This window comes from Entelurus aequoreus, linkage group LG03 (genome assembly GCF_033978785.1).
Source record: "Entelurus aequoreus isolate RoL-2023_Sb linkage group LG03, RoL_Eaeq_v1.1, whole genome shotgun sequence".
In the NCBI taxonomy this organism is placed as follows: domain Eukaryota; kingdom Metazoa; phylum Chordata; class Actinopteri; order Syngnathiformes; family Syngnathidae; genus Entelurus; species Entelurus aequoreus.
Genome location: NC_084733.1, coordinates 24,041,972 through 24,056,439, shown reverse-complemented (window position 1 = coordinate 24,056,439; position 14,468 = coordinate 24,041,972). Strand labels below are relative to the sequence as shown.

The 14,468-nt window shown below is 38.5% G+C and overlaps 1 protein-coding gene across 3 annotated transcripts in view; it reads left to right on the top strand.

Annotated features, from left to right (window-relative positions):
- The first annotated feature begins 4,694 nt into the window (after positions 1 to 4,694).
- The window catches only part of dcdc2b (doublecortin domain containing 2B), a 27,241-nt gene continuing 17,467 nt past the window's right edge, over positions 4,695 to 14,468 (top strand). For all 3 annotated transcript variants that reach the window (XM_062041507.1, XM_062041508.1, XM_062041506.1), the window contains exons 1-3: positions 4,695 to 4,774; positions 4,840 to 5,137; positions 5,219 to 5,270. In XM_062041507.1, the coding sequence (XP_061897491.1) occupies positions 4,854 to 5,137; positions 5,219 to 5,270 (336 nt within the window). In that variant the 5' untranslated portion in view covers positions 4,695 to 4,774; positions 4,840 to 4,853. The remainder of the gene's footprint in view (positions 4,775 to 4,839; positions 5,138 to 5,218; positions 5,271 to 14,468) is intronic.

The following is a 14,468-nucleotide window of genomic DNA, read 5'->3' as shown; positions in this document are numbered from 1 at the left end:
TCACTATAACATCTCTTAAGGCAGGGGTCGGCAACCCAAAATGTTGAAAGAGGACCAACAATACAACAAAAAATCTGTCTGGAGCCGCATAAAATGTAAAGCATTATATAAGTGTTATAATGAAGGCAACAAATGATGTAAGTGTTTATTTTAGCCTACTATCAAAATGACTATGTGTCGCAGGCTGATGCAAATCTTAGTTGACAGAAATGTTGAAATGTAATATTTATTCTACACATTTTTACAACATTGGAAAACATTACTAAAACAGAGGCTTTTCAGAGGGTGTGACAACTCCTGGAAATTACTGGCTTAGAATGGCCGAAGGTAAAGATGTGTGTGTTCAAGTTGAAGGAAACGGAAACTACAAATAAAACAAGCTCAAATATACCTAAAATAGGAGGCATAATGACGCATTATGTACATACAGCGAGCATAAATAGCATGTTAGCATCGATTAGCTGGCAGTCATGCAGTGACCAAATGTCTGATTAGCACTCCAAACAAGTCAATAAACATCAACAAAGCTCACCTTTGGATTCACGCACAGCATAAAACGTTTGATGGACAAATAGAGACAAAGAGGTAGTAGCATAAAACCCGTCTTTCTGTGGCAGCATCAAGGAAAGTTGTACATGTAAACAAACTACGGTGCGTTCAAGGACTTCCGAAATGAGGACAAAATGGCGCGCGCCAAATACTCTCATCAGTGAAGCATGTTTAATGTAAACAGTGGGATTTAAAACAATTAGGAAGGTTTGTGTCATGTTTGTTCTCCTACAGAAAATATATTAAAACAAAATATATATTTTTTTCTTCATCTTTTTCCATTTTCACACATCTCTAAAGAGGTCCAGGGAGCCACTAGGGCGGCGCTAAAGAGCCACTTGTGGCTCGAAAGCTGCGTGTTGCAGATTTAAGGTATTACAACTGAACACTAATTAATTCGACAGCCTGAATCAACCCTAAACTTCGTTTTTATTTTTTCATATTTCATATTTGACACTTGGTTTTTTTGTATTTGTATTTGGGGCGGTATAGCTCGGTTGTTAGAGTGGCCGTGCCAGCAACTTGAGGGTTCCAGGTTCAATCCCTGCTTCCACCATCCACTGCCGTTGTGTCCTTGGGCAAGACACTTTACCCACCTGCTCCCAGTGCCACCCACACTGGTTTAAATGTAACTTAGATATTGGGTTTCACTATGTAAAAGCGCATTGAGTCACTAGAGAAAAAGCGCTATATAATTCACTTCACTTATAGATTTTTTTTAATTGGATTTTATTTTTTTACAATTGAGGCTGTATTTTCCTAATAATACCCACTGGATAATTCATGTATCCACAGGATAAAATAATTGTTATTGTTGTAAAAATAATTGTTATTGTTGTAATAATTGTTATTTAATGGATGCTAACTGTTAACATGTTAAAGATAGCGTGCTATCTTTTTTTCCTCATATTGAAGGTAAACACCTACCAGTCAAATAGTTTGTCACTTGGCACATGCTAACTCTTAACATTCTATCTTTTGAACTAATTTTACAGGCATACACCTCAGAGTCAAATATTTTGTTATTTAATGCATGCTAACTGTTAGTTAACAAGTTAAAGTTGTATATATAGATCACCTAAGTCAAGTATAGAAACATTTGAAGAATGTATCAAGGCAACTTACATGCACAATGGTTAGAATACTGAATTTATTTAATTCATCCATTCTTTGACTCTCAAAACAATCTTACTTATCTCTTAATATGAAATGTAACTTACTTCACCAATTATTACTATTTATTTATTTTTATTGTGATTACCTATGGAGTATATTGTGAATAAATTGAGAACAGGAAGTGAACAAAAGTTTTAGCAACTGTTATGTAAAAGAAAAGGGGTAGGATTAAATAAGCTCTACTTCTTTCTACTCTTTTTCGAACATGTTGAAAAGAGAAACTGGAAATTGTGATGTATTATGTTGTATGCTTGCATGTTCGAAATAAACTCAAACTCAAACTCAAAAAAAAAAAAGTTAGCATGCTAGCTTTTTTTCTTCATTGTAAACACCTATCAGTCAAATATGTTGTTACTTGACGCATGCTAACTGTTAGCATTCTATCTTTTGAACTAATTTTACAGGCAAAATAAACACCAGGGTCAAATATTTTGTTATTTCGCGCATGCTGACTGTTAGCATGCTAACGTTAACTTTTCTTCCTCATATTGCAGCCAGTATACATCTAATTGTCAAATATTTTGTTAATGCTAATGCACTGTTAGCTCTTTTTTTTTTTTTTTTGGCTTTTCAGCATTCATGTGCAATTTCTACTGAAATTGCATTTTCTATCATTATTTTTAATGAAAAACTTAAGGGGAAAAAAAGACATTTGGAAAAGATACATTGATATGAACAACCTTATAAAGGTTGCATTAGTAGTTCAAATGTGATATTTATTTGTATTTATTAAATTAAATATATTGACAGGTAATTCCATATACTAGACTGACCATACGTCCTCTTTTTCCCGGACATGTCCTCTTTTGCGGTGCTGCATTTCTTAAATGCCTCAAATGTCCGGCATTTTGAGTCAGGGTTGCGTGTATTTTCAAAGTACGTCCAGGGTTAAGAAGGAGTTAAAAACAAAAGAAATTGTGAAGGTGTGCGCACGCAACCGCATTCATGAGGGAGGGGCAGAGACAGAGAGGGCGAGAGAGCGAGGGAGTGGATTGATTGACATACTTGCCAACCCTCCCGATTTTCCCGGGAGACTCCCGAATTTCTCGAAATTCTCCCGGGGCAACCATTCTTCCGAATTTCTCCCGATTTCCAATCAGACAACAATATTGGAGGCGTGCCTTGAAGGCACTGCCTTTGCGTGCCGGCCCGGTCACATAATATCTACGGCTTTTCACACACACAAGTGAATGCAAGGCATACTTGGTCAACAACCATGCAGGTCACACTGAGGGTGACAGTATAAACAACTTTAACACTGTTACAAATATGCGCCACACTGTGAACCCACACCAAACAAGAATGACAAACACATTTCGGGAGAACATCCGCACCGTAACACAACATAAACACAACAGAACAAATACCCAGAACCCCTTGCAGCACTAACTCTCCTGGGACCCTACAATATACAGCCCCCGCTACCCCCTACCCCCCCACCTCATATATATATATATATATATATATATATATATATATATATATATATATATATATATATATATATATATATATATATATATATATGAAATCAGAATCAGAATTTCTACCTCTGCACTTTTTTCCAAAACTGTGAATGTTACAGAATATAAGTGTGACTTATTTTGTTATACTGTCAAGCAGTGTTGGCATTAACGCACTTTTTGTGTCTTTTTAACGCATTGAAATCAGAAAGGACGCAGATTTTTTTTTTTTTTTTTACCATTTGCGGCCCACAGCTAATGTTTTAAAGGCCCGCGGCACATTCTAAAAATAATATTAAAATAAATTAAAACATAAAAAAAGTGAAATAAAAAAGCTTAAATGTGAAATGTCATTTAGAAAAAGTTGCAATGTTGACTAATAAAACAAAGCTGTTTTTTTTTTCTTTCAAACTGTCATTGCTCAAAACATAATATTGAATCAAAATCAATATTATTATGAATTATTGACCTATCCAAGGTTCCGATTACGTCACATCAAATATTCCACTTTGAAAAATATTTTTGGTGGAAGATTTTGCATATTTTGTGTGTTTGCCATAAAAAAAACATAGTTTTGTTTGACAAAAAAGGGCGGAAAACTAACAAACAAAAAAACAACATAAAAAAAACTAAAACATTTTGAAATGAGGAATGGATCTGAAGTTGATGTAGACTCCAGAGATTTAAGCGTTAAATATAAAATGTATGTATGCCCTGGCACACCATTATCATCATTTCATGACCCAAGCAAAACACTTTTTACACTTTTATACTGAAATAAATACACCTACAACTTATTAAATAAAAACATAGAAAAAACTACCAGCAGCGGTAAAGTTCAGATCCATGAAGGAAAGAAGAAAGTGAATGAATGTTTAGAACTGAATACATTTACATATGTATACAAATTTGTCTTCTTTTTTTATTATTTCTTTTAATGAATTAAGTAACGTTTATGACAACCTTTTTCCAAAACACAATATAGAATGTGAGATATAACAGGACAATGCATACGTTTATCATTTGTTTTCAAAACGCTTACAAAAAAGTGGGACCCCAAAAATTTACTCTGGGACCCCATTTTTATGACTTGATGGGGTCCCTGGGACCTCATTTTGAAAATTCCTAGCGCCAACACTGCTGTCAACAGAGGAGAAAAAATGCTTTATTTAAATAAATATATTATTTATAAAGCAAGTTCAAGTATCATTGGCAAATTTTCACCTAGTCCCGGCCTTGGCACGCATATATGTGTCCTCTTTTTGGGATTTCAGAATATGGTCAGCCTACCATATACTTAATAACAAACTTTCTCATATTGATCCAGCATACAACACACGGGACCTTCCAATCCCAGCAACCTCCCCCTCCGCTCACTATGTGTTCCTTTTGTTGTGGTTTCTGCCAATGGTTTGGCCCACAAAGCTGCTGACTGCGCTGTCATGGCAACCAGGAAATACACACGGTTGTCAGTGTGTGTGTGTGTGTGTGTTGGTCGGTGCGGAGAAGAACGTGGCGAGTGCGCGTGCATCACCATCATTACACTGTGGGGGAACTCCATTAATTTGTGCTGCTTGATCAAGCCGGTGAGTGTGTGAGTGCGTGTGTGTGTGTGATAATGCTCATAATTAGTGTGTCTGTGTGTGTGTAGCGGCTACCTCAGAGATGGCCGCCGGCACGGCCGCCACGACGGTGCTGCCCCCGGTGAAGAGCGTGGTGGTGTACAGGAATGGAGACCCCTTCTTCATCGGCCGCAGGTTCGTGATCAACCAGCGACAGGTGTCCACCATGGAGGCCTTCCTCAACGAGGTGACCCACAACATCGGGGCCCCGCTGGCCGTGCGGACCCTGTACACGCCCAGGCAGGGTCACAAGATCGCAGACTTCCAAGACCTTCAGACGGGGGCCCAGTACGTCGCTGCGGGCTTTGAGAAGTTCAAGAAACTGGAGTGAGTAGCAATGCGTTACATTATTCAACTGACACGTCAATATTGAAGGCGTTTTCTTTATTGTTGGGCTCTAACCCGCAGCTACGTAAACACGGGGGTGAAAAAGCAGCCGGCGGTGCGTGACGACGCTCAGGTAGGATTCTTGTCTTTGATTTGAACGATTACTTATTAATGCAAGTCTAACCTGAGGAATGCGTCAGTGCGTGATCACGCTCACCTCCGACACACTCAGATAGGAGTTGACCATAATAATGATTATTGTCTAACACAAGGGGTGTCAAACTCATTTTAGCTCAGGGGCCACATGGAGGAAAATCTGTGCGCACGCGGGCCACAGTATTAAAATCATGGCATTACAACTAAAAAATAAAGACAACTTCAGATTGTTTTCTTTGTTTTACTTGGGCCAAAAAATAGAACAAACACTTTCTGAAAATATTACGACAAAAATATAGAAAAAAATACCGACAGCGGTAAAGTTTAGATCAGGGGTGTCAAACGTACGGCCCGAGGGCCGGATCAGGCCCGCGAACAGGTTTTATCCGGCCCGCGGGATGAGTTTGCTAAGTATAAAAATTAAGCTGAAATTTTTGAATGACAGAAACAGCTGTTCTAAATGAGTCTAAATGGATGTCGCACTAGCAATTATTTGTATCTTTGTAGATGATGCTACATATGTACAAAATAAACCACACGATGTTAATGCACCAGTCGAGGAAAATTATCAAACTACATAAATAACATCCTGTAATTTGATTTTGATTAGAGATGTCCGATAATGGCTTTTTTGCCCATATCCGATATTCCGATATTGTCCAACTCTTAATTACAGATTCCGATATCAACCGGTACCGATATATACAGTCGGGGAATTAACACATTATTACGCCTAATTTTGTTGTGATGCCCCCCTGGATGCATTAAACAATGTAACAATGTTTTGCAAAATAAATCAACTCAAGTTATGGAAAAAAATGCCAACATGGCACTGCCATATTTATTATTGAAGTCACAAAGTGCATTATTTTTTTTAACATGCCTCAAAACAGCAGCTTGGAATTTGGGACATGCTCTCCCTGAGAGAGCATGAGGAGGTTGAGGTGGGCGAGGTTGAGGTGGGGGCGGTAGGGGGTAGCGTCCCGGAAGAGTTAGTGCTGCAAGGGGTTCTGGGTATTTGTTCTGTTGTGTTTATGTTGTGTTACGGTGCGGATGTTCTCCCGAAATGTGTTTGTCATTCTTGTTTGGTGTGGGTTCACAGTGTGGCGCATATTTGTAACAGTGTTAAAGTTGTTTATACGCCACCCTCAGTGTGACCTGTATGGCTGTTGACCAAGTATGCCTTGCATTCACTTGTGTGTGTGTGAAAAGCCATGACTGGGCCGGCACGCAAAGGCAGTGCCTTTAAGGTTTATTGGCACTCTGTACTTCTCCCTACGTCCGTGTACCACTCCGTACAGCAGCTTTTTAAAAAGTCAAACATTTTACTTTTTGAAACCAATACCGATAATTTCCGATATTACATTTTAAAGCATTTATCGGCCGATAATATCGGCAGTCCAATTTTATCGGACATCTCTAATTTTGATATAATTTTTAAAATCTTGATAGATTGAAAATTAACACCAATGAGTTGAGTGATTAACATTATCACATAATTTATTCAGAGAATATAAATAACGACAAATAAAGATAGAATACTATTAACCGCAACATGTAAGTTGAAAAAAAAACATTTTGATTTGTACAATTTCAGAATGTGCTTGTTCTATTTTTAAACAAAGAAAACAATCTGAATTTGTCTTTGTTCTTAAGTTATTGTGCCGTGATTTTACCAGTCCGGCCCACTTGGGAGTAGATTTTTCTCCATGTGGCCCCCGATCTAAAATGAGTTTGACACCCTTGGTTTAGATCATGGGTGTCAAAGCCCGCGAATGAATTATTTATGGGCCCCGGTGAATGGTGAATGTTTTTTTTATTTTTGGGGTCAATTTCAAAGTTGGCTTTCTAGCGCCACTTTTCAAATGAGAAGAAATCAGCCCCTCCTACCAGTTTTATGTATTGACACAAAAATCCCAGGAGACGTCTATCATACCGAAAAACGAACAGGAAGTCGGACATCTTGTTTTCCGTCTTCAATTTTTCGGCATACTTTTACGAACTCCTCCTCGGGACTTCGATCAAATGAGTCGCAGTTAAAATGACATATAAACACATATAGGCGATGATAAATTGCAAACAAGTTTTTCCTACGCCATAAGATGTAGGCGCGGTATGGCGCCAATCTTTGGTCTGATGGTTTTTGGCCCTTTTTCTGCGAAAAAAAAGGGGTCGTACTTTAACTAACTCCTAGGGACTTTGACCAAACGGGTTGCAGGTAAATTACAGATACTACACATATAGGCGATGATAAATTGCGAACAAGTTTGTCCTACGCCGTAAGATGTGGGTGTGGCATGGCGCCCAACATTGCTCCGATGATTTGCCACGAAACGTTAATAAATCGGCTCCACAAATTCAGATCTTGATCATATTTGGTAAAAATGATGATGCTGATGACACCTTGAAGTGCCTGATGGGTCTGTACCTTTTCACATCTACTCGTAGTGGGTGGAGCCGAGCGGCAAAAACCGCCAAACGCCATCCCCAATCTAACTGTCAAATCTGCACTTTACCTGATCAGAGACCAATGGGTGATATATGGCAACATTTGTTTGCAAATGACAGGATGTGGGTGTGGCATGACGCCAAACTTTGATCTGATTGTACGCCACACAACACAAAGTGTTATTATTAACTCGGCTCCACAAATTCAGATCTCGATCCTATTTGGTATCAATGGTGATGATGACACCCTGAAGTGCCCGTTCATACCTATCCACTTCTTCCAAACTGACATGAGGCTTTAAGACTCATGAGGCTTTGTTTTATAATGTTTATTATTATTTTTTGCTGCACCTGTTACATATACTGTAATATTGTATATGCTAATTTTTATATATTGTATATATTTTATAAATATATAATATATCTGTATATATTATATACTGTATATATTATATGTAAACATTACATATATGTTATATTTTATATTGCTACTATGGTACATGTTTAGTCTACTTTATCACTGCATTATCCTTTCCATCCTTACCATTTCCATCCATTGAAACTGAGCTACTGTGTGGAACAATTTCCCTTGTGGATCAATAAAGTTTGTTTGAGGTTAAGTCTAAGGTCGGGGTCCGATTATGCCTCGACACTACCATTGCCCCCTGCCTAGTGGTTAGAGTGTCCGCCCTGAGATCGGTAGGTTGTGAGTTCAAACCCCGGCCGAGTCATACCAAAGACTATAAAAATGGGAACCATTACCTCCCTGCTTGGCGCTCAGCATCAAGGGTTGGAATTGGGGGTTAAATCACCAAAATTATTCCCGGGCGCGGCTACCGCTGCTGCTCACTGCTCCCCTCACCTCACCTCCCAGGGGGTGAACAAGGGGATGGTTCAAATGCAGAGGACAAATTTCACCACACCTAGTGTGTGTGTGACAATCATTGGTACTTTAACTTAACTTTAACTTAAAAAATGTATAATAGTCATAATTTCCTTACACATGCTTTGATCTTTCTGACATTATTGATGGTGGGCTGGGGTGTTGGTTGGGATGCAACTGCATGACTACTGCAGTGGCATTATCACCCCCTTGTGGTGGAAAACTATAACAGTAATAACTTCCTTACACATGCTACATTCTTTCTGAAATGTTTGATGGTGGTTCAGAGTTTTGGGTGGGATGCAACTGCATCATTGCAAGGGCACCAGTATCGCCCCCTTGTGGTGGAAAATGATAACAGTCATAACTTCCTTTCACATTATCAGATCTTTATAAATTATTTGATGGTGGGTTGGGGTTTTGGGTGGGACGCAACTGCATGACCACTGCAGTTTCATTATTGCTCTCTTGTGTGGGAAATATTTAACAGTTTTTTACACATTCTTTGATATTCTTGACATTTTCGATGTTGTGTTTGAGTATTGGGTGGGATGCACTTGCATTATTGCAATGCCGCTATTATCGCCCCCCCTGTGGTGAAAAGGTATAACAGTCATAAGTTCCTGCTACATGTTGCGACCTTCCTAAAAGTGTTGGGTGGGACATAACCGCATGACTGCTTCCTCGCCATTAACACCCCCTTGTGGTGAAAAATTATAAAAGGGAAAACTATCTTCCACATCCTCCAATCTTCCTGAAATTTTTGGTGGTGTGTCAGGGCATCGGGAAGGACATGACCACAAGTGTCTTGCGTACCAGCCGTCTTGCGAGAAACCTGCGGTGCAAGGGGGGGCGGAGGCCATTTCAACGCTGCTTGTAGCTTTAATTATGTATTATTATTATTATATGTTTGTTAGATCTCCATCCATCCATCCATTTTCTACCGCTTATTCCCTTTGGGGTCGCGGGGGCGCTGGAGCCTATCTCAGCTACAATCGGGCGGAAGGCGGGGTACACCCTGGACAAGTCGTCCCCTCATCGCAGGGCCAACACAGATAGACAGACAACATTCACACTCACATTCACACACTAGGCCCAATTTAGTGTTGCCGATCTCATTTTCCAAAAATAAATTATACATTTTCTTGTCAAAGAAAAACGTTTTTATTGTTCCCAGACAAAACATATTTTTCAAAAGATTTCATATAAAATAGTTTTGTTTTTAAAAGATAGAAGTAATTCTGTTAAGGTTTTAAAAGTTTTTTTTTTATTAGATCTTACTTGACAAGAATTAATATTCTTCATGTAAAAAGTTTTCTTTGTTACCAGAAAAAACATATATTTTTCACAATAATTCATAATATGAATGAAGTTGGAGGGTTTTTTTTAAAGAAGAAAAAAGACATACTGTAGGATATTTCTTTTATTTCTATTATTTTTTTTAGATCTTATTTTACAAAAACAAAATATTTTTCCTAAAAAAGAAAAATATTTGTATTGTTGCCAGAAAAAACAAACATATTTTTCAAAATAATTCATAATATCACATGAATAAAGTATTTTCTTTTACAAGAAAAAGTCATACTTTTAAAAGCCAATGTTTTATTTATTTATTTATTTGTTATATCTCAATTTACAAGAATAACGTAATACTATTATGGTACAAAATATTGAGAATTTGTTTAGCTAAAATTACAACATCATCCTTGTATTACTTTTCTTTTAAAATTATTTATTGTTGTGTCTCAGATTCGTAATATTTTATATTCCGAAATATTTTAAATAATCAGTACGGCTGTAATACTCTTGTATATTATAATTGTAATTTATTGCGTGATTGCTGTTACACAGATATCCTATTTTTTACAGTAATATCACAATTTAATTGTATACATGATTAACATTTTATTGTCCCATTTAGAATTTATTTGCCCAAGCTTACATAATCCTTTATTTTTCCCAAGAAAATTATGACTTTATTCTTGTAATCACAACTTTACTTTTGTACTGTGGAATTTGTTTTATTTTTATTTTTAGTGTGGGTGTATTATTCCATATATACATGACCCAATACTAATAGTACCAAATACTACACCTTCTCTAGATGATTAGTTCTTGCATAGGTTTTCATTCTGTCATTACAATGTATGCATTATTAACCCACCTTTTAGCACAGCTTTTACCTCATTTCTCTGCCTTCTTTTTTTAAATGCACTGCTTGCTTATCTGTTTTTTATCCAGTGCTGTCATGCTTTTTATTTCTATTTTTATCTATGTTTCTGTTTGTGTGTCATGATTTCATTACTATTTTAATTTTTTATTATATATTCTTACTTTCTATTTTTACTTTTATACTTTGTAGCACTTTGAGATTTTAACAAATGTAAAGTCCGTTACAAATGCAATTCATTATTATTATTATTATTATTATTATTATTATTATTCACAGAAAAACTAAAGTACGGAAAAAAACCATTCCTCGGTGTGCATCTTTATCTGGATCTTGTTGGGATAAGCCTGTTCACAAACAGAAAAGGACAAATACTCCTGACTTGATAACACTGAATGGCTGTCAGACACGCTTGCTCAACCACAAGTGCTCACTTTGTATTCCGAGCATCTGCTGAGGTGTCGCTTTGTTTGCAGTTTGGAAGCCGACAGTTCTTCTTCCCGGGCCAACGTTTAGAGAGCGGACAGTAATTATGTGTGACTTGGACGTGCGCTGATGTCCAGTCCACGTCTGCGTTTGATTCCAGTGCACTCGCATGCCAGGGCTGTGGTTGCTGTGGAGCGTTGCAGCAGTTATGGAGTTAAAGGTTGCAGGAGTTAAGCTTCCTCCACAGTTCCTCGAGGCATGTCTGGGCAGGCCAAAGCAGCCATATTTAACGCCGCACACGTCTTTGTTTCCATCTGAGACACTGTAAATGTCACCTGGAGCCTCTGGGGTCAATTGGACGCCATTCAATGTTTAAAATCACTAAATAAACGGGGTTGTATTTTATTCGCTTTTGTGACTTTTTAGGAATTTAACGATCGGGCAAACATAAAACTGGCATGATCTGTTGCTAGGTAGAATTCAGGACTTAAAGGCCTACTGAAATGATTTTTTTTATTTAAACGGGGATAGCAGATCCATTCTATGTGTCATACTTGATCATTTCGCGATATTGCCATAGTTTTGCTGAAAGGATTTAGTAGAGAACACGATAAAGTTCGCAACTTTTGGTCGCTGATAAAAAAAGCCTTGCCTGTACCGGAAGTAGCGTGACGTCACAGGTTGAAAGGCTCCTCACATTTCCCCATTGTTTACACTAGCAGCGAGAGCGATTCGGACCGAGAAAGCGACAATTACCCCATTAATTTGAGCCAGGACGAAAGATTCGTGGATGAGGAACGTGAGAGTGAAGGACTAGAGTGCAGTGCAGGACGCATCCTTTTTCGCTCTGACCGTAACTTAGGTACAAGCTGGCTCATTGGATTCCACACTCTCTCCTTTTTCTATTGTGGATCACGGATTTGTATTTTAAACCACCTCGGATACTATATCCTCTTGAAAATGAGAGTCGAGAACGCGAAATGGACATTCACAGTGACTTTTATCTCCACGACAATACATCGGCAAAGCACTTTAGCTACGGAGCTAACGTGATAGCATCGGGCTGCAGATAGAAACTAAAGAAATAAACCCCTGACTGGAAGGATAGACAGAACATCAACAATACTATTAAACTCTGGACCTGTAACTACACGGTTAATGTTTTCCAGCCTGGCGAAGCTTAACAATGCTGTTGCTAACGACGCCATTGAAGCTAACTTAGCAACGGGACCTCACAGAGCTATGCTACAAACATTAGCTATCCACCTACGCCAGCCAGCCCTCATCTGCTCATCAACACCCGTGCTCACCTGCGTTCCAGCGATCAACGGAGCGACGAAGGACTTCACCCGATCATCAATGCGGTCTGCGGCTAGCGTCGGATAGCGCGTCTGCTATCCAAGTCAAAGTCCTCCTGGTTGTGTTGCTGCAGCCAGCCGCTAATACACCAATCCCACCTACAGCTTTCTTCTTTGCAGTCTTCATTGTTCATTAAACAAATTGCAAAAGATTCACCAACACAGATGTCCAGAATACTGTGGAATTTTGCGATGAAAACAGAGCTTTTTGTATTGGATACAATGTGTCCGAATACTTCCGTTTCAACGATTGACGTCACGCGCAAACGTCATCATACATAGACGTTTTCAACCGGAAGTTTCGCGGGAAATTTAAAATTACACTTTATAAGTTAACCCGGCCGTATTGGCATGTGTTGCAATGTTAAGATTTCATCATTGATATGATGTATAAACTATCAGACTGCGTGGTCGGTAGTAGTGGGTTTCAGTAGGCCTTTAAGACAATTGGCGTATTGTTGGTGTCCAATGAAAAGCATGGATCTCCACATTTTCGGGTAAAAAATATTTTTTCAATGTGGAGATGCATGATTTTAATTGGACAGTGACAATATGACCATCACGTTTCTTTAACATTTTTAGCAGGCTGAGGATCCTGTACAAGATTTATGTGAAAAACAGTGACGGGCCGTGCGTTTCTCACCTAGGCCTTCAGTGATGTCCTACTTAGTCCGACGTCAACTGCCAAAATACCGTAATTGATGTCACCACATGGACACGGCTGGAGATACTATACAGAAACACACTTGCACGCAACTAGGGCATTGAACCCCTCAAAAGTTTACAAAAGGATCTATTTTTCAGCGCATTTAACATTCAATAAACCCGCTTTAGCAATTAAAACATATCTTACGTCGTACTGTCAAAATTAAAATAATTGTATAGAACAAATGAAACATGACAAAATTAAGAAATACAATATTTGAACTCACAATTTGTAGCACCCATCCGGCGCCATATAAGCCGAGGTACCGTCATAGTAGTCGGTTGATTTGTGTGAAAGTGGCAGGGAAACCATTTCGCCGTCAATGTTGTGCCAAAATGTGATTGCCTGACAAAAATGAATTTCCTTCGCGGGAGTGCGCATCGCTCGCTAAACCTGCATTGCTTGGCTTTGTCTGTCCACAGCGAATTACTAGGTGTAAGACAAACACTTTATCTCCGTGGTTATTGTACCGGTGAGTTTTCTGTGGTTTTCTATGGCTCGTATGGTTCCGACCTGGCCACAGAACTTTCCTCCAGAAGGTCTTATCTTTGTCTCCTTTGACTCCTCAGTCTGGTGGGAAGAGTGTGGACCCCCCTGCCCTACTTACACACTGGAAAAACTCAATCTCACCAAGTATATATTTGAACATTTCTAGTCAAAATATCTAAACAAACTTAATACAAGTCACAATCTCCTGAATAGTCATTTTTTAGTGAGACATAAGGACTTGTTTTTAGGCAATAGATCTTCTGAGGGAAAAAATACTATTTGTGAGCATCACAAGTTTGTTATAATACACAATACTGGTAAGCCTAGATAATAATACATTTTAATTGCTAAGTACTTATATCAAGAAATTTCACCGAGGCAATTTTGACTTGTTCCATTAGCAGATTTTGTAATGAGCGAAAAACTCTGCCGATGGAACAAGTCAAAATTGCCTTGGTGAGATTGTGAGTTTTTCGAATGTATATCCTGAATAACTTAAAGGCCTACTGAAACCCACTACTACCGACCACGCAGTCTGATAGTTTATATAACAATGATGAAATCTTAACATTGCAACACGTGCCAATACGGCCGGGTTAACTTATAAAGTGCAATTTTAAATTTCCCGGGAAACTTCCGGTTGAAAACGTCTATGTATGATGACGTTTGCTCGTGACGTCAATGGTTGAAGCGGA